This window comes from Schistocerca serialis, chromosome 6, assembly GCF_023864345.2.
Source record: "Schistocerca serialis cubense isolate TAMUIC-IGC-003099 chromosome 6, iqSchSeri2.2, whole genome shotgun sequence".
Classification (NCBI taxonomy): domain Eukaryota; kingdom Metazoa; phylum Arthropoda; class Insecta; order Orthoptera; family Acrididae; genus Schistocerca; species Schistocerca serialis.
In genome coordinates, this window is record NC_064643.1 from 209,402,814 (window position 1) to 209,424,967 (window position 22,154).

At 42.1% G+C, this 22,154-nt stretch overlaps 1 protein-coding gene across 1 annotated transcript in view; it reads left to right on the plus strand.

The window, feature by feature from the left end:
• Positions 1 to 14,955: 14,955 nt before the first annotated feature.
• LOC126484754 (UDP-glucosyltransferase 2-like) overlaps positions 14,956 to 22,154 on the plus strand; it is a 141,697-nt gene continuing 134,498 nt past the window's right edge. Inside the window, exons 1-2 of the mRNA XM_050108349.1 lie at positions 14,956 to 15,100; positions 15,428 to 15,692. Of these exons, the coding sequence (XP_049964306.1) occupies positions 14,956 to 15,100; positions 15,428 to 15,692 (410 nt within the window). The remainder of the gene's footprint in view (positions 15,101 to 15,427; positions 15,693 to 22,154) is intronic.

The following is a 22,154-nucleotide window of genomic DNA, read 5'->3' on the forward strand; positions in this document are numbered from 1 at the left end:
GCGTCTCTTTTGGTATACCTGTAGAAAAGAAGGATTTCTAATAAAGATGCTGAGGACCGTTTCCTAGCTAATAGTTAACTACCGCTGGTTTATTCGGGTGTTCTAGGCGATAGCCTAGGACGTCTCTAGTAAATCACTGGCAATTTTCAGCCACCTTCACCTATATACAGAAATGATTACAGTCTTAGCAATTAATTTTCTGTATTCAGATATGCGTTAAATTTACTTATTAAATATTAGATGGTCAGTTTCTTTTTGAGTTGAAGCACATTTTCATATTAAAATGATATCATTTTCAGAAGTTTAGGTATCTGTAGGAAAATCGCAGCATCGTCAGTATATAATAAACTGAGGAGAAATCTTTCTGAAGGCCTTTCAACTTTACGTCCGTAGATAAGGAGCCATTTTCCCTTTACATTTCCCTGTACATTTTCTTCTTCCTCCATGGCTAGAGTATTGTTCATTTTATAGCTACATATATAATTCACGTCACTTTGCTTATGCAAGTACGGACTTTATAGAAACTTTTCTAAAAAATTTCTATTAATGCACATTTCCATTCTTTATATATATATATATATATATATATATATATATATATATATAATAAGTAGCTTTATTATCCTAGTTTTAATCAGTTCTAAACAGTAGTACTGAATTCAGACTGGATTATGGAAATGTCATGCTTCAAAAACAAAATGAGTTTATTGCTCGTAATGATACGTTCCAGACTTAGTCATCTTCAGATATCTGATAAAAATAGCAAAGGTACATGGAAATTACAAAACAGAATAGAAACTCTCAGTTGTACACACAATGTACTTCACGCAAAAGCGTATCTAGGAGCAACATGCTGCACGTAGATATAAAGGTTACAAGATGTGTATGTAATGATTATAAGCAGACTAGTGAAAAAAAACTTAACATGAAACTTGGGTGAACTTTCACACCATATGGCAGTATGGTAGTGATGCTAGGGCCATTCTTCGTCGTAATTGACAACGTGATCCATAAATGAAATGATAAAAATACAACAGCAAGATGTACATGATAAAATTATAACAGTAAGAAACACGGAAAAATATTTTTTTAAACAAGAACAGTGAAGAACAAACCCCAGTAACTTCCGTCAGGTGGCAGAATAGTGGGAAATGTGGCGCCGTACATAGTAAAGATTGACAGTGAATTTTGTTTATGAAGAATAATAGACATACATACACAATAATAGTTCGACAACAAAATAGTTACAGAATTAAACATGTAAAATAAAAATCAATAAACGAAGCCATATTGGCTGCCATCAGTTGGCAGAACAGCACTTGAGGCAACAATGGCGCTATACATCGTCGCTGTTCACAATGTATATAGGGTGTTTGAAAAAGAACTCCCTAGTTTTAAGTGTAAATTTAATGGGGAAATTAATGAAAAATTACATCACTAAGCACATGTCATGAAAGAGAATACCTTCAAGTTTTGTTTAATGTTAGTAGACTTCCATGTGGGATCCATTTGTTGCTCTGTACATATCGAGACGATATTCCAATTCTCGCCATGTATTTGCCAACATTTCAGGTGTAACTGTCCCAACAGCCACGACGATTCTTTCCCGTAAATGATTGATGTTTCTGATCTTTTCATTGTACACAACATTTTTTATGTGGCCCCAAAAGAAAAAGTCCAGTGGGGTTGAGTCTGCACTTCGTGGTGGTCAAGGTACTGGGCCAGCCCTGCCTATCAATCTACCTGCAAAGCGAGTGTCAAGAGCCGAACGCACATGGTTACTGTAATGAGGTGCGGCGCCATCTTGTTGGAAAAACACAAGCCCTTCTTCTGCCTCAATATCATCCATTTGGGAAAAGACGTACTCTGTATACATGGCACAGTAAACATCCCCATTTATTGTTTTTTCTACAAAAATGAAAGGACGAATCACATGATCTTCCATCAACCCACACCAGACATAAACTTTGGGAGAGTCATGTTGATGCAGAATAACTTCATGTGGATGCTCTGCCCCCCAAATTCTGTGGTTATGACGATTATTGTTCCACTGACATGAAATGTAGTAGCCTCACCAGAAAAGAGAATACTTTTTAAAAAACTGACATCATTGTCAATTCTGTGTAGAAAGTGAACAGCAAACTCATACCTCTCGACATTATCAGTAGGTTTTATTTCATGTAACAGTTGCAATTTGTAGGCAAGCAACTTAAGTCTTTTACGCACAGCATCATACACAGTGCCTTTAGGCGCTCCTAATTGTAGACTATGTCTGGTCAATGACTTCTTTGGGCTCTGAACACACGAAACACGGATGTGTTCAACAACATCTTCAGAAATTCTCGGTCTACCTGGTGATTTTGCTTTTAAAACACCACCGGTTTTCTTGAGAGACTTTAGCCAATGACAGATAGTTTTTGCTGTAGGTGGTTCACCACCATACTGACGTCTAAAATTACGTTGCATTGTTATAACTGACTCAGTTTTCACAAGCCAATTAACGCAATGTGCTTTCTGTTGCGGAGTACACATTGTTGCTGAGTTGCTCTGCACTGCACAATGCAAATTAAAAAAAAAACGAATTAACAGAGCCATATTGATTGTTATCAGCTTGTAGGGAAACTAACAGATAAAAGGAGCACAAGAGATACGGTGAGTGTCTTTACAAAAATGCTAAGCATATAGAAAAACAAGAAAGAAAAGAAATGGGAAATGTTACAAGTAAGCAAACGTTTTCAAGAAATGTAAAAATTTTAGTATAAAAAGTTTAGAAACATATAAAATACAATAGAATACAATGACAACGCAAACTGGTTCAAATGGCTCAAATGGCTCTGAGAACTATGGGACTTAACATCTGAGGTCATCAGTCCCCTAGAACTTAGAACTACTTAAACCTAACTAACCTAAGGCAGGATTCGAACCTGCGACCGTAGCAGTCGCGCGGTTCCAGACTGAAGCGCCCAGAACCGCTCGGCCACACCGGCCGGCCAACGCAAACTGGATTTCGTGTTGAGATGCAGACTATTCGCAGTATAGTAACAATAATGTGACAGTGTTCATTGCAAGAAGGGGCAATGGAGTTGGTCGGTAGGGGCAGGCGCGATAGAGGGGGGAGGAGGGGAGGATGGGAATTTAATAGACCAAGGAGGTGTTATAGTACCTGTAACAAATTACATTATGTAGAATGAAGGATTGGAACACGGAAAGGTCTGTATTTACAATACCGATTCCAAACAGGAGTACTTGCCAAGGGCCATAAAAGTATAGTATAATTACTGTCAGTATAAAAAGTAAAGATATGTGAGAATGCGAATAAGATACAATTTCTCTCCAAAATGGATATTTGTGTTCAGACACGCTACTTATAGAAGTGCAACAACGGTGCCAAATCATATTGTTTAAAACAAAGGCCTTGGAAAACGAAAGGAACTGGGTCTACATAAATTTTGAAAAGTATATAAAAACCGCTTCCGATTAGAGCGGATTTGCTCATTCTAAATATGACGTTGGGTGTCATTAAAGTTTTAAATTTTTGTAGATTTCAAGATTTCTTATGGATTACAAAATTTTTTGTAGACACTGGTCTTTTCATTTTCCAACGCTCTTGTTCTAGATAATTTGATTTTCCACTTGTACTGCAGCTGTCGACGCTAAATTAATGCTATTATTAGTTATTAACTATCACTAAACCACTGTAAAGTTATTGGTGCCCAACCAATTTACAGAGAACATAATGAAATTATAAGAAAAGCAGATTATATTGAAAAGAAAGGAATTGCGTGATGTAATATATACGCACCGCTTACTACAGTATCACAAACTGTCAGGCGTGCGGGGTAGCTGCGCGGTCTACAGTGCCTTGACACGGTCAGTGCGTCTCCCTCTGTCGGAGGTTCGAGTCCTCTCTCGAGCATGTGTGTGTGTGTGTGTGTGTGTGTGTGTGTGTGTGTGTGTGTGTGTGTTGTCTTTAGCGTAAGCTAGTTTAAGTTAGATTAAGTAGTGTGTAAGCTCTGGGACACATGACCTTAGCAGTTTGGTCCCATAAGATCTCACCACAAATTTTTCCACAAACTGTGGGGTACGGCAGTCATATTTCTCCCGCTTCAGCAACGGTAATGAGAACAAATGATACCTGTTTTACGCTTTTTATTATTCTCTGCAAGACATCACTTTGGTTTCTCGTGTTTTGTTTCCCTTTGTTGAAATTGTTGGCTAGCGACGCCATCTTACGTGCAGACCAAACGCGGGGCTGGCCATCACCCAACACCCAGTCATCACGAGGCAGAAAAAATCCCTGACTCCGCCGGGAATCGAACCCGGGAACCCGGGCGCGAGAAGCGAGAATGCTACCGCATGAACACGAGCTGCGGACCGACTACGTCATTTTTAGATGTTACTACAGCGCTTCCCAAAGGTAGAGCACCCAAAGGTAGTGAAATACAAATAAAACGTTTGGTATATTAATTATAAACACTTTTCTAAGACCATTATCGACTATGGAAAGCAATGAACTGCGTTTTCATCAAGACGATTTTTGGCTGCTGATTTTTTTTTTCTGAGGACCAATATCTACAGGAAGAAACTATGGATTCTTGCTGCCCTCAAAGACAGCAGTACATTGATACTCAGCAAACTTTCGCAACAGACATTGTAGAAGATCGTGCAACGCATTGTGCCATGGATTCGTTACTGTCAAAGCATAAATGGTAAACATGTTATTAACGGTCTTCTTTTGCACAAATAAACTCCTGACTGTGGGCTGTAGAGTGCTATGAACATTTTACTTCCGACACCACTATCAAATAAATTATGTAATTGGGATTGATTATGCAACAGTCTGGATCGCAAGGGCACATTTAATCAAGGTAACAGATTTCGAGCGTCACGTGATCATCTTCAGATCTTTAAAACTGTAATATGACAGAGTTTATAAATTAGATGGTACATAAACAGGACATAAAATTAACTGAAAAATTACAAAACATAGATATACCCATATTGATGAACAATGGCTGTACACGGAACAGGAACCACTAATGACGATAGTCATCTGCCGTAGAGGGCAGCCCTGCGCAGCACAGTTCTAATACCATTTGCTACCATATTATGCCCATCAACTATTTGATATACACTGTAGCGCCAAAGAAACTGGTTTGGCATGCGTGTTCCAATACAGAGATACGTAAACAGGCAGAGTACGGCGCTGCGGTCGGCAACGCCTATATAGGACAAGTGTCTGGCGCAGTTGTTAGATCGGTTACTGCTGCTACAATGGCAGTTATCAAGATTTAAGTGAGTTTGAAGGTGGTGTTATAGTCAGCGCACGAACGATGGGACACAGCATCTCCACGGTAGGGATGAAGTGGGGATTTTCCCGTGTACCGTGAATGTCAGGAATGCGATAAAACATCAAATCTCCGACATCGCTGCGGCCGGGAAAAGACCCTGCAAGACCGGCAACAATGACGACAGAACAGAATCGTCCGACGTCACAGAAGTGCAACCCTTCCACAAATTGCTGCAGATTTTAATGCTGGGCCATCAACAAGTGCGTGTGAACCATTCAACGAAACATCGTCGATATAGGTTTTTGGAGCCGAATACCCCCCCGTATCCTTGATGACTGCACGACACAAAGTTTCGCGCCTCGTCTGGGCTCAACACCGACATTGGACTGTTGGAGACTGGAAACATGTAGCCTGGTCGGACGAGTCTCGTTTCGAATTGTATCGAGCGGATGGACGTGTATGGGAATGGAGGCAACCATGGACCCTGCATGTCAGCAGGGGACTGTTCAAGCTGGCGGAGGCTCTATAATGTTGTGTGGAGTGCGCAGTTAGAGTGATGTGTGACCCCTGTTACTTCTAGATACGACTCTGACAGGTGTCATTTATTGGTGTTTGTGACCGCTTCAACGCAAACATCCTGTCTGATCATCCATCGATGTCCAGGACAGACCTGCAGGATTCATGGTCTCAATTCCCTCCAGCACTATTTCAGACATTAGTCAGGTCCATGCCACGTCATGTTGCGGCCCTTCTGCGGGTTCGTCGGGGCCCTACACGATAGGCAGGTGTACCAGTTTTTTTTTTTGGCTCTTCAGTGTACATCGATACGTAAATTAAGAGATACCGCTTATTTACATAGTGTGACTGCGTTCTGCGCTCTCTGGTAGGCTTCATTTATCGATGTTTGTGACCGCTTCAATGGGTACCGCCCATTATCAGCGTCTGCCATCTCCATAGTAACCAACTACCTCGGACATCCGTGGAATGTCGTCTGCTTGACATCACCTACCGATATTCATTGCCATTTTTCTGGAAATCGCTCTGCTCCCATCTTGGGAACGGCGTCCATGATTTCATAGAAACCAACAACATCGTAGTTATTTTTCTAACATGCTCCTAGAGGGCAACCTGTACACAACGTATACGATGTTTATTTGTTTCCTTTTTAAAGTTCTTAACCCTAGGACTCACTCTGCTAAAATTTCCCTAGTACTCCATCTGGGTCATACATGACCCCAATCAATATATAATTGACTGTGTGTACTAACATTTAGAGAACAACGTACTGTCGTTTAATACTGTTTGTTTACATTTTATTTATTATTTAGACACATTTCACAGCTTTTTTAACAGGTATGTACATAGTAGAATTAAATTACATATGGCAGAGTAATTACATATCAGAAGTTACAATATTACTCTAAGTCATAATTTGTTTCACTCATAAATGTTTCACAATGGCTTCAAATTTACAGAAAATGTGATGAACAGGAAACATAATTTTAACCGGAATCCGTACCATAGTCATCTGCACATATTTTGCAAGTAGTAACTATTTCAGAATGTTCCTTGCAAACAAATTTGTTACACTTTTTGCATGTTGAACTGTATTTTGTGTCCTTTGATCGGGGGCAAATGGAGCATCTGCCTCGCTTTCTCTTATGATTGTCGGGTATTACGTCTGGATGTCCATTGTCTAACAGATCATCAAATCCACACCGTTTGATACTGCTAATAATATCCTTGTTCCTTGCTTGTGGTAAACTCAAACGACGTTTCACTTGGGGCTTTGCCATTTCTTTGGCCAACTTCATTAGAAAAAGACGTCTCTCTGTTTTTTCAACAGCAACACAGAAGAGTCTGTAGGCATTGAGTGCAGCTAGATCGACAAGATCATAAAATACTGCTAATCGCCAACGTTTTGTACCCTTTTTCACAGAATAGTAAGAGCTCATTTGATCTAGCGTATCAACACCTGATTTTGTTGAGTTGTAACACAACACTACTTCTGGTTTTCGTTTCAAGTTGTTTTCTTTGGGCACTTCAAATGATTGATGTTGTGTTGACAGGAGTAGCACAGCCTTATTTCCTTTTGGAACATACGAAACTAATAGGGTTTTACCACTGTATGCAAATCTGGTAGTGCATTCTTCCCTAGTTTTCGAAGGCAAAAACTCTTTTGGGACTTCTTTTCTTGTAGAACGTAGAGTACCTACAAGTGTCAACTTCATTTTCAACAATTCTTGGCCAAGATCATAGCTCCTGAAAAAATTGTCAGTGGTAATATTCCTACCACTGCCAGCCAGATGACGCACTAAATCTAAGACCACTCTCTTGCCTTCATTCACTTCTCTCACATCACCACTCCTTCCAGTGTACATTTGGAGATTTATCAGATAACCATGTTCACAGTCGACTGCGCACCATATCTTGATGCCATACTTTCCTGGCTTTGAAGGAATGTAGACCTTGAAACTGCACCGACCTCTGTACACGCAAAGATGTTCATCAACAGTAATGTTGCTGGAAGGTATAAATGATGTTTGACATTGCGCGGCAAACAAATCAAATATTTCCTGTACAGCTTCAGCCTTGTTTCCAGTCTTCTCTTTCCTTTCAAGTCTTGTGATGCTGTCGTCAAAACGAAGTGAACCCAGAATTTCCTGATATCGCCTCCTCGACATAGTAGCACGGAATAGAGGAGTGCCATATTCAGAGTCCCAAAATTCGTCAGTAGGTTTCCCCCGGCTCTTCTGTACGCCATACAGAATCAGCAAGCCTAAAAATGAAAGAAGCTCGCATCTGTCTGTATCACGCCAGTCAACTAATTTTCCACACACTTTCAATTCATTTCCTCGTTGATTTGTGAACTGAACTATTATATCCAGCAATTCATTAGTAATAAACTGCCTGAAACATTCAACAGCTGAGCTAACACTAACTGTACTAGGAATACCTGTTGAAAATCGTTGTATGTTGCGGATTGGAAATCTACGAATTGATGGTTCTTTTGTACTCCATGCAATATCCCGACCCCTGCTTAGCAGTACTGCACTTTCATTTTCTCCACTGTCATCATCTTCAGCAAGAATATAATTTTCTTCTAATTCATGTAAACAAATTTCATCACTTTGGTCTACCTGTGTCTCTGTTCCATCATCTTCGGCGTCACTACCTTCTGACTCACTACTGCTACGAAATAAGTCTTCCATAGCTTGTTCTACACTATAGCCAGGAGCAAAACGTATTCCATCCATGCTGAAATTACACTGCAACAACAAACGTACAACAAACGTACAAACGAACTTCCAGTTTGAGGTTAGTTCTGAGTAACACTTGAATAACACCTGAATTCAGTGTTACCAACTCAAAATACCTAAGAAAGAGATTGATAGTTGATAATCTATACATTCTATGAATGTTACATATAATCTACCTGGGGTCATAATTGACCCCAACAGTAGTTTTTGTTAATTATTGATTTAAATGTTGCGTCAAGCGCTCTAAAAATTTTTGTGAGAGAACTACAATACTGTGTGGTAAAAGTCATAAAATTCTGGATTTTTACAAGAAATAGAAATATTATTTTATCCATTGTAAAGATGATTGGGGTCACCTATGACCCCAGAGTGAGTCCTAGGGTTAAGATGCGTATTCGGCAATATCTGTATTAATAAGCTATTTCTTCTTTATTATAAAATTATTCTGCGTAATTTTGACTTTGCATTTATTAACAATTATATCTTTTTGTAGATAATTCTTTCGATTCATACCTGATTGGCTAACGTTGACGTCGTGCTGTCAGCTGTAGGTGGAGCCTCCAGTATTTATGGAACGACAACTCTCATCGTTCATCATTATAGCCACCGTCCATCAATATGAGTGTGTCTCGTAATTTTTGTGTGCCCCTCTAATTTATATCCTGTATCATATAACAATTTTGAAGGTCTGAAGATCATCAAATGATGATGGAAACCGGGCAACTTGCAAAACACGTGCCTTTCCGATTTAGAGTATTTTATAATTAATTTCAAATATTCTATTTTTGATCGCTGACCTTCTCCAGCATTTTTTAAAGTTATCTATTGTTCAAATGGTTGCATGCCTCGGCGATAACCTGTATTCAATTTTAGAGAAATGAATTGAAATGGCTGAACTGCATTCACCGATGACGTTCATTGTACTTGAGATATCAATATACATGTTGTTGCACCCACAGAAAAAGTGATTATGTTTGTAGTGTATACATAAGTGTATCCCATTTATCATGACTACCTAAAATAAATTCTTGTCCAGAAGCAAAAAACGTTTCAAGCAAATCTTGTTTAACTGTCAAGTGGATTTCAACCAGGATTATTGCTTCTATTCTTTGTTCGTTACAAAGATGGTGAACAACAGTATGTCTTTTTAAATGGCACCCAACATTTTTTATTCGGTAATTCTCTTCCTCTCCTCAACACCTGTTGAGAGCTGTATCACAGTGTACCAATCAAGTAAACATAAAGTTTTCAAAAACCTAACAACACACTGACTGACTCTACTATACTAACACACAATACATACACATCGGAAATAGTAAGTTGTCTGGTTGTTGGAGTTGAAAATAAACAAATGAAAACACAAAGAAAATGCACACCTGTCATTTAGTCAACCGTCATCAGTCGATGCATTGTGAGTGTACAATGTCCAACAACTAAAAGAAGGTAGAAATGTTACTTATCTATGAAGAATGTAAGTTATCACAACTGCAATAGTGTTTAGTTATTTTCAATACTGGTATATGTAGTATAATACTGTAGTACTTTTAACCGATATGTTCTCTTAACGAGATAACAAAGATGAATCGCTCTCTTGTTAAAAACTACGGAATTTTCGGGATTTCACATGTTCACCGTACAAGTACCATGTGGATCAATTTTGATTCATGAGGGTTTTTCGAGGACCTTATGCCCTTCATAATCAACGCAGGGCCAAATACTCCAGTGACTTTTCATCATTTATGGGGTTGTACAACTTAGCAAAATTTCATCCCCCTAGCCCACCTAGAAGTATGAAAAATTTAGCTGTTATACAAGTAATACCATGTGGGTCATTTTTGACCCATATGCATTTTCATGCAGTTTGAACTCAGTAACACCGGTTTACAGACTCTAAATAGTTACTGGGCGTGCCTCGGCACTATTGACGACATGTTGGAATATACAGGGTGATTCAAAAAGAATACCACAACTTTAAAAATGTGTATTTAATGAAAGAAACATAATATAACCTTCTGTTATACATCATTACAAAGAGTATTTAAAAAGGTTTTTTTTTTCACTCAAAAACAAGTTCAGAGATGTTCAATATGGCCCCCTCCAGACATACGAGCAATATCAACCCAATACTCCAACTCGTTCCACACTCTCTGAAGCATATCAGGCGTAACAGTTTGGATAGCTGCTGTTATTTCTCGTTTCAAATCATCAATGGTGGCTGGGAGAGGTGGCCGAAACACCATATCCTTAACACACCCCCATAAGAAAAAATCGCAGGGGGTAAGATCAGGGCGTCTTGGAGGCCAGTGATGAAGTGCTCTGTCACGGGCTGCCTGGCGGCCGATCCATCGCCTTGGGTAGTTGACGTTCAGGTAGTTATGGACAGATAAGTGCCAATGTGGTGGCGCTCCATCCTGCTGAAATACGAATTGTTGTGCTTCTTGTTCGAGCTGAGGGAACAGCCAATTCTCTAACATCTCCAGATACTGTAGTCCAGTTACAGTAGCACCTTCGAAGAAAAAGGGACCAAAAACTTTATTGGCTGAAATGGCACAGAAAACGTTCACCTTAGGCGAGTCACGTTCATACTGAATTGTTTCCCGCGGATTCTCAGTGCCCCATATACAGACATTGTGACGGTTGACTTTCCCATTAGTGTGGAAAGCTGCTTCATCACTAAACACAATCTTTGAAACGAAAGATTCATCTGTTTCCATTTGAGCAAGGATAAAATCACAGAAATCGATTCTTTCAATCTTATCAGCTGCAGACAGTGCTTGAACCAATTTCAGACGATAAGGTTTCATAACTAACCTTTTTCGTAGGACTCTCCATACAGTTGATTGTGGAATTTGCAGCTCTCTGCTAGCTCTGCGAGTCGATTTTCCTGGGCTGCGAACAAATGCTTGCTGGATGCGTGCTACATTTTCATCACTCGTTCTCGGCCGTCCAGAACTTTTCCCTTTGCACAAACACCAATTCTCTGTAAACTGTTTATACCAACGTTTAATACACCACCTATCAGGAGGTTTAACACCATACTTCGTTCGAAATGCACGCTGAACAACTGTCGTCGATTCACTTCTGCCGTACTCAATAACACAAAAAGCTTTCTGTTGAGCGGTCGCCATCTTAGCATCAACTGACGCTGACGCCTAGTCAACAGCGCCTCAAGTGAACAAATGTACAACTAAATGAAACTTTATAGCTCCCTTAATTCGCCGACAGATAGTGCTTAGCTCTGCCTTTTGTCGTTGCAGAGTTTTAAATTCCTAAAGTTGTGGTATTCTTTTTGAATCACCCTGTATTACTACACTTTGTGGCAAAAAGAATGTGAAATACAAAGGATTCGGAGGTCAGGCGGTACTTTATATCAGGGAGGCTTTCATTTTTCTATGGACTTACGACGTGTAGACCTGAAGTGACACTGGGAAGTCACAGAGTAAAATTTTATATGGTGGGCAAGACCCCCTTCTCCATCCTACACTGCTGTCTGGGGCACTGCTAATACGAGGTGAATTCAAGTTCTAAGGCCTCTGATTTGTTTTCTCCGGATTGGAAAGAGATAGAAACATGCGCATTGTTTTAAAATGAGGCTGTGTTCATTGTCAATATGTCCCAGAGATGGCAGCACCGTACGGCAGATGGAATTTTACCGCCAGCGGCGAGAATGAGAACTGTTTTAAATACTTAAAATGGCGACGTTTTCCTTACTTGAACAGCATGCAATCATTTGTTTTCTGAATTTGCGTGGTGTGAAACCAATTGAAATTCATCGACAGTTGAAGGAGACATGTGGCGATGGAGTTATGGATGTGTCGAAAGTGCGTTCGTGGGTGCGACAGTTTAATGAAGGCAGAAAATCATGTGACAACAAACCAAAACAACCTTGGGCTCACACAAGCCGGTCTGACAACACGATCGAGAAAGTGGAGAGAATTGTTTTGGGGGATCGCCGAATGACTGTTGAACAGGTCGCCTGCAGAGTTGGCATTTCTGTGGGTTCTGTGCACACAATCCTGCATGACGACCTGAAAATGCGAAAAGTGTCATCCAGGTGGGTGCCACGAATGCTGACAGACGACCACATGGCTGCCCGTGTGGCATGTTGCCAAGCAATGCTGATGCACAACGACAGCATGAATGGGACTTTATTTTCCTCGGTTGTGACAATGGATGAGACGTGGATGCCATTTTTCAATCCAGAAACAAAGCGCCAGTCAGCTCAATGGAAGCACACAGTTTCACCGCCACCAAAAAAATTTCGGGTAACCGCCAGTGCTGAAAAAATGATGGTGTCCATGTTCTGGGACAGCGAGGGCGTAATCCTTACCCATTGCGTTCCAAAGGACACTACGGTAACAGGTGCAACCTACGAAAATGTATTGAAGAACAAATTCCTTCCTGCACTGCAACAAAAACGTCCGGGAAGGGCTGCACGTGTGCTGTTTCACCAAGACAACGCACCCGCACATCGAGCTAACGTTACGCAACAGTTTCTTCGTGATAACAACTTTGAAGTGATTCCTCATGCTCCCTACTCACCTGACCTGGCTCCTAGTGACTTTTGGATTTTTCCAACAATGAAAGACACTCTCCGTGGCCGCACATTCACCAGCCGTGCTGCTATTGCCTCAGCGATTTTCCAGTGGTCAAAACAGACTCCTAAAGAAGCCTTCGCCGCTGCCATGGAATCATGGCGTAAGCGTTGTGAAAAATGTGTACGTCTGCAGGGCGACTACGTCGAGAAGTAACGCCAGTTTCATCGATTTCGGGTGAGTAGCTAGTTAGAAAAACATCGGAGGCCTTAGAACTTGAATTCACGTCGTAGTTGTCTTACACGACAGCAGATGTCAGGCGCGCCGCCCTTATGGAAGCATACTGACAAGTACACTCCTGGAAATGGAAAAGAGAACACATTGACACCGGTGTGTCAGAGCCACCATACTTGCTCCTGACACTGCGAGAGGGCTGTACAAGCAATGATCACACGCACGGCACAGCGGACACACCAGGAACCGCGGTGTTGGCCGTCGAATGGCGCTAGCTGCGCAGCATTTGTGCACCGCCGCCGTCAGTGTCAGCCAGTTTGCCGTGGCATACGGAGCTCCATCGCAGTCTTTAACACTGGTAGCATGCCGCGACAGCGTGGACGTGAACCGTATGTGCAGTTGACGGACTTTGAGCGAGGGCGTATAGTGGGCATGCGGGAGGCCGGGTGGACGTACCGCCGAATTGCTCAACACGTGGGGCGTGAGGTCTCCACAGTACATCGATGTTGTCGCCAGTGGTCGGCGGAAGGTGCACGTGCCCGTCGACCTGGGACCGGACCGCAGCGACGCACGGATGCACGCCAAGACCGTAGGATCCTACGCAGTGCCGTAGGGGACCGCACCGCCACTTCCCAGCAAATTAGGGACACTGTTGCTCCTGGGGTATCGGCGAGGACCATTCGCAACCGTCTCCATGAAGCTGGGCTACGGTCCCGCACACCGTTAGGCCGTCTTCCGCTCACGCCCCAACATCGTGCAGCCCGCCTCCAGTGGTGTCGCGACAGGCGTGAATGGAGGGACGAATGGAGACGTGCCGTCTTCAGCGATGAGAGTCGCTTCTGCCTTGGTGCCAATGGTGGTCGTATGCGTGTTTGGCGCCGTGCAGGTGAGCGCCACAATCAGGACTGCATACGACCGAGGCACACAGGGCCAACACCCGGCATCATGGTGTGGGGAGCGATCTCCTACACTGGCCGTACACCATCGTCGAGGGGACACTGAATAGTGCACGGTACATCCAAACCGTCATCGAACCCATCGTTCTACCATTCCTAGACCGGCAAGGGAACTTGCTGTTCCAACAGGACAATGCACGTCCGCATGTATCCCGTGCCACCCAACGTGCTCTAGAAGGTGTAAGTCAACTACCCTGGCCAGCAAGATCTCCGGATCTGTCCCCCATTGAGCATGTTTGGGACTGGATGAAGCGTCGTCTCACGCGGTCTGCACGTCCAGCACGAACGCTGGTCCAACTGAGGCGCCAGGTGGAAATGGCATGGCAAGCCGTTCCACAGGACTACATCCAGCATCTCTACGATCGTCTCCATGGGAGAATAGCAGCCTGCATTGCTGCGAAAGGTGGATATACACTGTACTAGTGCCGACATTGTGCATGCTCTGTTGCCTGTGTCTATGTGCCTGTGGTTCTGTCAGTGTGATCATGTGATGTATCTGACCCCAGGAATGTGTCAATAAAGTTTCCCCTTCCTGGGACAATGAATTCACGGTGTTCTTATTTCAATTTCCAGGAGTGTATATCTTTTCCGCTGTCAAACCGAGAGAGCTGAGGCAGTCCTGACGCCAGCGTCGTGAGCTTACAGTTTATTTTCGCGAATTTCCGTCGTTGAAACTACAATGGCAAGACGACGTGTCCTTGCGGAGGCCGAGATTCTCTACTATCTGGTGGGCGTTTCACCGACGCAGTCAAGTGATGAATCCAGTAGTGAGACGAACGTGGAGGAGGGCGATGATTTTGTTCCAGTGAAAACTGCTGACTCGAGTGATTAAGACGCATCAAATGAACAGTAAGCAGAATCTGATCGATCTGACGATGACCTACCTCTTGCTCAACGTAAACATGGACCATTCTACCTACGTTTCTGAACCAATGAGAGCACAGTGCAATGTATAGTTTTCTTTCTTCTATTCTTGAGATGTTGGATTTACGGATTTACGCCCCTCCCAACGAAGATCCAGACGTATGTGCAATGCAAAACGCGGCCTTCGACAAGGTCGTGGACGGCGGCGTGGACGAGTTATCGGTCAGCTATCTGATGGAACCGGTAAGTCACTGATAAATAAATGTGACATACGATTCAATTTGCAGCTAACAATGGCGATGATCCAGATGTTGTGCAGGACTCACAAGACGGCGGCGGCGTGGCGGTCGGTGCAGTTGATGGAGCTGCAAGAGGTGGATATGGTCGCGGCACGTTGGGTGCAGCAGGAGAGGAAGCGCCATACGGCATCGACTCCCTGGCGAGGGCACCAAGGGGACACGGCTTTTGCCATGCGACACAGCAGGCAGGAGCAGCGCTCAGAATGATTTGCGGTAGAAACGCGGGCCGACGGGACGCGCGAGACGGCATGCTGTAAGCGACTTGCCACTCTCTGTGTTGTGACTATATGTCAGCGACCCGATCCTAAAACTGATGAAAAAAAGTACACTGAAGAAAAGGCTCACAGCATAGTTGGTAATAACACAGGGTGAGTCACCTAACATTACCGCTGGATATATTTCGTAAACCACATCAAATACTGACGAATCGATTCCACAGACCGAACGTGAGGAGAGGGGCTAGTGTAATTGGTTACTACAAACCATAAAAAAATGCACGGAAGTATGTTTTTTAACACAAACCTACATTTTTTTAAATGGAACCCCGTTAGTTTTGTTAGCACATCTGAACATATAAACAAATACGTAATCAGTGCCATTTGTTGCATTGTAAAATGTTAATTACATCCGGAGATATTGTAATCTAAAGTTGACGCTTGAGTGCCACTCCTCCGCTGTTCGATCGTGTGTATCGGAGAGCACCGAATTACGTAGGGATCCAAAGGGAACGGTGATGGACCTTAGGTACAGAAGAGACTGGAACAGCACATTACGTCTACATGATAACACCTTTTTATTGGTATTTTTCACTGACGCACATGTACATTACCATGAGGGGTGAGGTACACGTACACACGTGGTTTCCGTTTTCAATTACGGAGTGGAATAGAGTGTGTCCCGACATGTCAGTCCAATAGATGTTCAATGTGGTGGCAATCATTTGCTGCACACAATTGCAATCTCTGGCGTAATGAATGTCGTACACGCCGCAGTACATCTTGTGTAACGTCGCCGCAGGCTGCCACAATACGTTGTTTCATATCCTCTGGGGTTGTAGGCACATCACGGTACACATTCTCCTTTAACGTATCCCACAGAAAGAAGTCCAGAGGTGTAAGATCAGTAGAACGGGCTGGCCAATTTACGCGTCCTCCACGTCCTATGAAACGCCCGTCGAACATCCTGTCAAGGGTCAGCCTAGTGTTAATTGCGGAATGTGCAGGTGCACCATCATGCTGATACCACATACGTCGACGCGTTTCCAGTGGGACATTTTCGAGCAACGTTGGCAGATCATTCTGTAGAAACGCGATGTATGTTGCAGTGCTCTCCGATACACACGATCGAACAGCGGAGGAGTGGTACTCAAGCGTCAACTTTAGGTTACAATATCTCCGGATGTAATTAACATTTTACAATGCAACAAACGGCACTGATAGGTATTTGTTTATATGTTCAGATGTGGTAACAAAACTAACGTGGTTCCATTTAAAAAAACGTAGGTTTGTGTTAAAAAACATACTCCCGTGCATTTTTATATGGTTTGTATTAAACAATTACACTAGCCCCTCTCCTCACGTTCGGCCTGTGGAATCGGTTCATCAGTATTTGATGTGTTTTACGAAATATATCCAGCGGTAACGTTAGGTGACACCCTGTATATGGTCCCTAAGATTGGAAGTTGCTTTCATTGGATTACTCTAAACTCGTGGAGCATATGGTCCTCGGGGTATTTCATACAAGAACTTATGGAGCAGTAAACGGAAACCTCCTTTCTTTCAAAGCACCATGTAAAGGAACAGATCTGTAGAAATAAGCAGTCATCTTAGGTTTGATTCAATGTCATCAAGACGACAACGCAATGAAACTGATAAATGTTGTCTTTCTTCAGAAATAGGAAATCTATTTAGTGACAACTACATTGTCTGTTGTAAGCCAGATGAGAACATGACGGTGCACAAGCAAATGCATCCCTACAGGTACAGGTATCCATTCATACAGCACATGCCATCGGTGCAGTGGATGGAGCTGCGAGAGGTTGACATGGTCGCGGTACGTTGGCTGTAGCATATCGAGAGGTTGTAACAATGGAAAATTGTACTGAAATACAGGAGGATCTGCGACGAATTGACGCATGGTGTAGGGAATGGCAATTGAATCTCAATGTAGACAAGTGTAATGTGTTACGAATGCAAAGAAAGAAAGATCCTTTATCATTTAGCTACAATATAGCAGGTCAGCAATGGAAGCAGTTAATTCCATAAATTATCTGCGAGTAGGCATTACGAGTGATTTAAAATGGAATGACCATATAAAATTAATCGTCGCTAAAGTAGATGCCAGACTGAGATTCATTGGAAGAATCCTAAGCAAATGCAATCCGAAAACAAAGGAAGTAGGTTACAATACGCTTGTTCGCCCACTGCATGAATACTGCTCAGCAGTGTGGGATCCGTACCAGATAGGGTTGATAGAAGAGATAGAGAAGATCCAACGGAGAGCAGCGCGCTTCGTTACAGGATCATTTAGTAATCGCGAAAGCGTCACGGAGATGATAGATAAACTCCAGTGGAAGACTCTTGCAGGAGAGACGCTCAATAGCTCGGTACGGGCTTTTGTTGAAGTTTCGAGAACATTCCTTCGCGGAGGAATCCAGCAGTATATCGCTCCCTCCTACGTATATCTCGCGAAGAGATCATGAGGATAAAATCAGAGATTAGAGCCCACACAGAGCCATGCCGACAATCTTTCTTTCCACGAACAATACGAGACTGGAACAGAAGGGAGAACCGATAGAGGTACTCAAAGTACCCTCCGCCACGCACCGTCAGATGGCTTGTGGAGTATGCATGTAGATGTAGATTGAACCTAACAAGGATGGGATAAAATAGTGGCTTTGTTGCGACGCTGACAAGCCATACATCCTGAATGGATTCCCTTACTGAGGCAGCCGGCCGCGGTGGTCTAGCGGTTCTAGGCGCGCAGTCCGGAACCGCGTGACTGCTACGGTCGCAGGTTCGAATCCTGCCTCGGGCATGGATGTGTGTGATGTCCTTAGGTTAGTTAGGTTTAAGTAGTTCTAAGTTCTAGGGGACTGATGACCACAGTAGTTAAGTCCCATAGTGCTCAGAGCCATTTGAACCATTTTTACTGAGGTAAACATGAAACTCCTCAGCTGTAGTCGTAACATCACGACTAACCACTTCGACACCTCTTTGAAGCTGGCGGATGAACTCGAACAAAAAGGAACAAGTTTAGTTGGCACTCTATGGACATCACTCAACGAAGTCCCTCCTGTGGCGGGAAGGGGAGATGACGCAATGTATGCAACATCTTTGTACAAGTCAGGCCACAATCTTCTCATGGTATACCAACGGCAAAAGAAAAAAAATCGTTATTCTCAGTAACATGCATGCCAGATTTCAGATGAATGAGAATACTGAGAAGAAACTTCCAGAAACATTGAAGTTTTATAATGAAACTTGGGGTGAAGTCGATCTAGTTGACCAAATGGCTAGACACCACAATGTCCGAGCTGGCACCCACCGACGGCCTGTGCATGTCTTTTACAATATTCTTGAGATTACCACGATCAATGCTCACACAGTTTTTAAGTTACTTACCTCTAAGAAGATTTCACGCCGAGAGTTTATCCTCAGAGTAGCAGATGAGCTTCCTGCCCCCCCATAAACTGCAGAGATGATCAGTCTTCCCTTGCAGGCACTCGATACCAGCGCTGAACAATAAGGAAATAGAAAGCGTTGTCAAATTCAGGTTTCCTGCAACCAGAAAAGTGGGACTAAAACATCAAACGTTTGGTTCATAAGCGACAAGTACATTTGCAAAAGCTGCCAAGCAAAAACTCATGTCGAATGTCTGAATGTGAGCCCATCGCAGCTTAGACAATTCTGTCAACTTTCCGTTCCTAAATATTTCGAAATATTTATAATTATATACTGAAGGTGTCTGTTCTTATGTTTTAGTTCCTTAATTGCAATAAGCAAGGAAAAAAAACAGAGCATTTTAGTCGCCTACTGCGTCTTAGAATCGTTCAGAAAAAGTCTCGGTACTTGCCCTATTATTCTGTAAAAGTAAAAATGCTGTTAGTACTCACGTGAACGGTATGTTTTGACTCTGTTTAAATCCTTTCATAAAGAAAAACATTGTAACATTGTTTTATTTACTTGTTTTTATGATTGATGAAAGACTGTGGAATTTCTTCTGTAAAATTTTAAATAAGAAAAGTTTATCTCTGAAAATTTATGTTTGACAGTGTACTATTAATTTTAGAGTTTATTTGGTACTGAATCGTGTGAACTGAGGCGATACGCTGATGTCGTGTAGACAATGCAACAGGCAATCTATTATTTATTTATTTAACGTAAACTGATTAGGGTCATGAGACCTTGTCTTAGGTTAGACCTAGGTTCCACGTATACAGTATCTTTTTTTACGTCATATTTTCCTCAGAAATGACAGTTATAATACGACAACCAGTGTTAAAATGTATCCTAAGTGGCCATGTGAGTAAATAATATTGATTATGAACTAGTAAAGTTGTACTGCTAGCACTTCTACTGCAGCTGCTGCCACTAATAGTGATAATATTAACAATAACAATGACAATACTAACAATAATGATAGTGGCAGATGTAAAAAGAATTTACAGGCGCACGACATAGATTTTTTCTGATATGTGCAGTTCAGGCGAAAGGAAATTCAAGGAGACTGTATCAACTAAGAATTCTGGGAAAAGAAGCAGGTGTGGCTGGGAAGAAGGGCGGAAGAGGCTAACTAGTTCGTGCAGGGACAACTGTAATCATTATTGTTGCTTTAGTAGATACATCATTAACTGTCTTCCGAAGGTGGAGAAGTTATTCACTTCTCTAATATAATGGGGGAGGTTCTCCCAGAATCGCTTTCCTGCTATTGAGAGGCACTTCGAGAATGTGACTCAACAATGGAGTAGGACAGAAAGGATTTTTCTCTGATGGGAATGATTTACTCGATGAGGTCCTAACTACAAGACCGCCTTGATAATAAGAATAATCACAATGCTAGTAATAATAACGAAAAACAGGCCAGTCATTATTTTCAGCTAAAATAGTATATAACCAGCATGTGCTTGGAGAGCTGCATAAAACCAGTCTTCAGACTGAAGGCAGCAACAAGCAGCATGTATGTTGTTTTCCTTAAGAAAAAGTAAAAGGGAAATTCACAACGATACATGGAGAAATATAGTATCTATAGCAATGTGTGACGACATTAATGATGTTGTCTACGATTTATATGGCCACAGAATACATTTCTTCTTTCAAGTCTGCTCACAGCTCAATAAGTGTCAGAGAGTGAAAGTTTGATCGGTAGATATTCTTTTCGTTCCATACATCCATAGTCAGGAGATTTTCAAGGATGAAGAACACATCACAGAAACATTAATACAAGCATGCAAAAGCAGGGATATGCTAACGTTTCTCACACTGAGCCTAAGTGAAATGATCAAGGATGTGAGATAACTAAATATTTTAATTTAAAAGTTAATTTCGAACTTGTCACAGACATGCATATTTACATGCACCGCAGCGTTTTCGGTACTTTTTGCTCTACCGTATCCAAGCACAATAAAACAAAGCAGTATGCAACGCTTACACAGATCGCATTACGGCGCTGAAGATATACGGAGGTCAGGTTTTATGTGACACTTTATCTGATGCTGTTAGAAGTATATACATCAGTTAGTTTCCCTAGGGAACAAATTAATGGGGCTGAAGTTCCTGCTCATTAATGAATTCATTAGACTATACTTAATTTTTACTTCATTAATTAGTAAACTTATTATGACGACTAACAATGTTTTTAAAATGTGTGTTCTTGCGTAACGGACACAGCTCTGGGACAAAGATAATAACCTTAAATCTCCGTGTAGATTAATCTTATTACTAGTATCGATTCTACGAATTCAGCTGTATGTTTGTAAAAGTAACGAAACATAATTCAGTAAGGAATAAATATACAGGGAAGCAGTAGTTTGTTTATCTAGATCCTTGAACAGGTAACACGATCGTGTGAACTTATGGAATGAAACCAAGCGAGCTGTAACAACCTTTTTCTGTAGCCTAGGTCCTATGTGCAGTATGGTAACATAATCTTGAGAGCATGACAAACATAGTCTACAGAGTTTCCTCAGGATATCGATTTACACTGTTTGTTATGGTCAGCGTCTTGGATGCAAAAGTGATGCGGTGCTCCACGCCATTACAGGCGACTGCCTTAGTCCACAATCTGAGGCATCTGCAGCCAGGACTACTAGGTACTGTGGATCATACGTCACTAACGGGTGGGTTCCAGGAGTGCCTGTTTTAGGTTATGAAAGGCCTTTTGGCCGGGGGTCGACCACAGCCACGTCACATTCTTGTGTAATAGAAGGTGCAACGGTTCTCCAATGGCTGGGTGAGGAACAATTTTTTTTTTGTAATAACTTGGTTGACAGAGAATGGCCTGCAACTGTTTCATATCCCTGATGGAGGAAGATTTGGATGGCCTGAGAGTGGTTCAGTACAGGTCGGATACCTGCAGCACTTAACATAAGGCTTAAGTATTCCATCTGACGAACGAAAAACGTATTTGTCCCCGTTGCACTTCACATTAGACTTCTCATGAACCTGAAAGAATTTCTCCAGATTGTGTGACAGATTCATTGGATCTGTTCCTATAA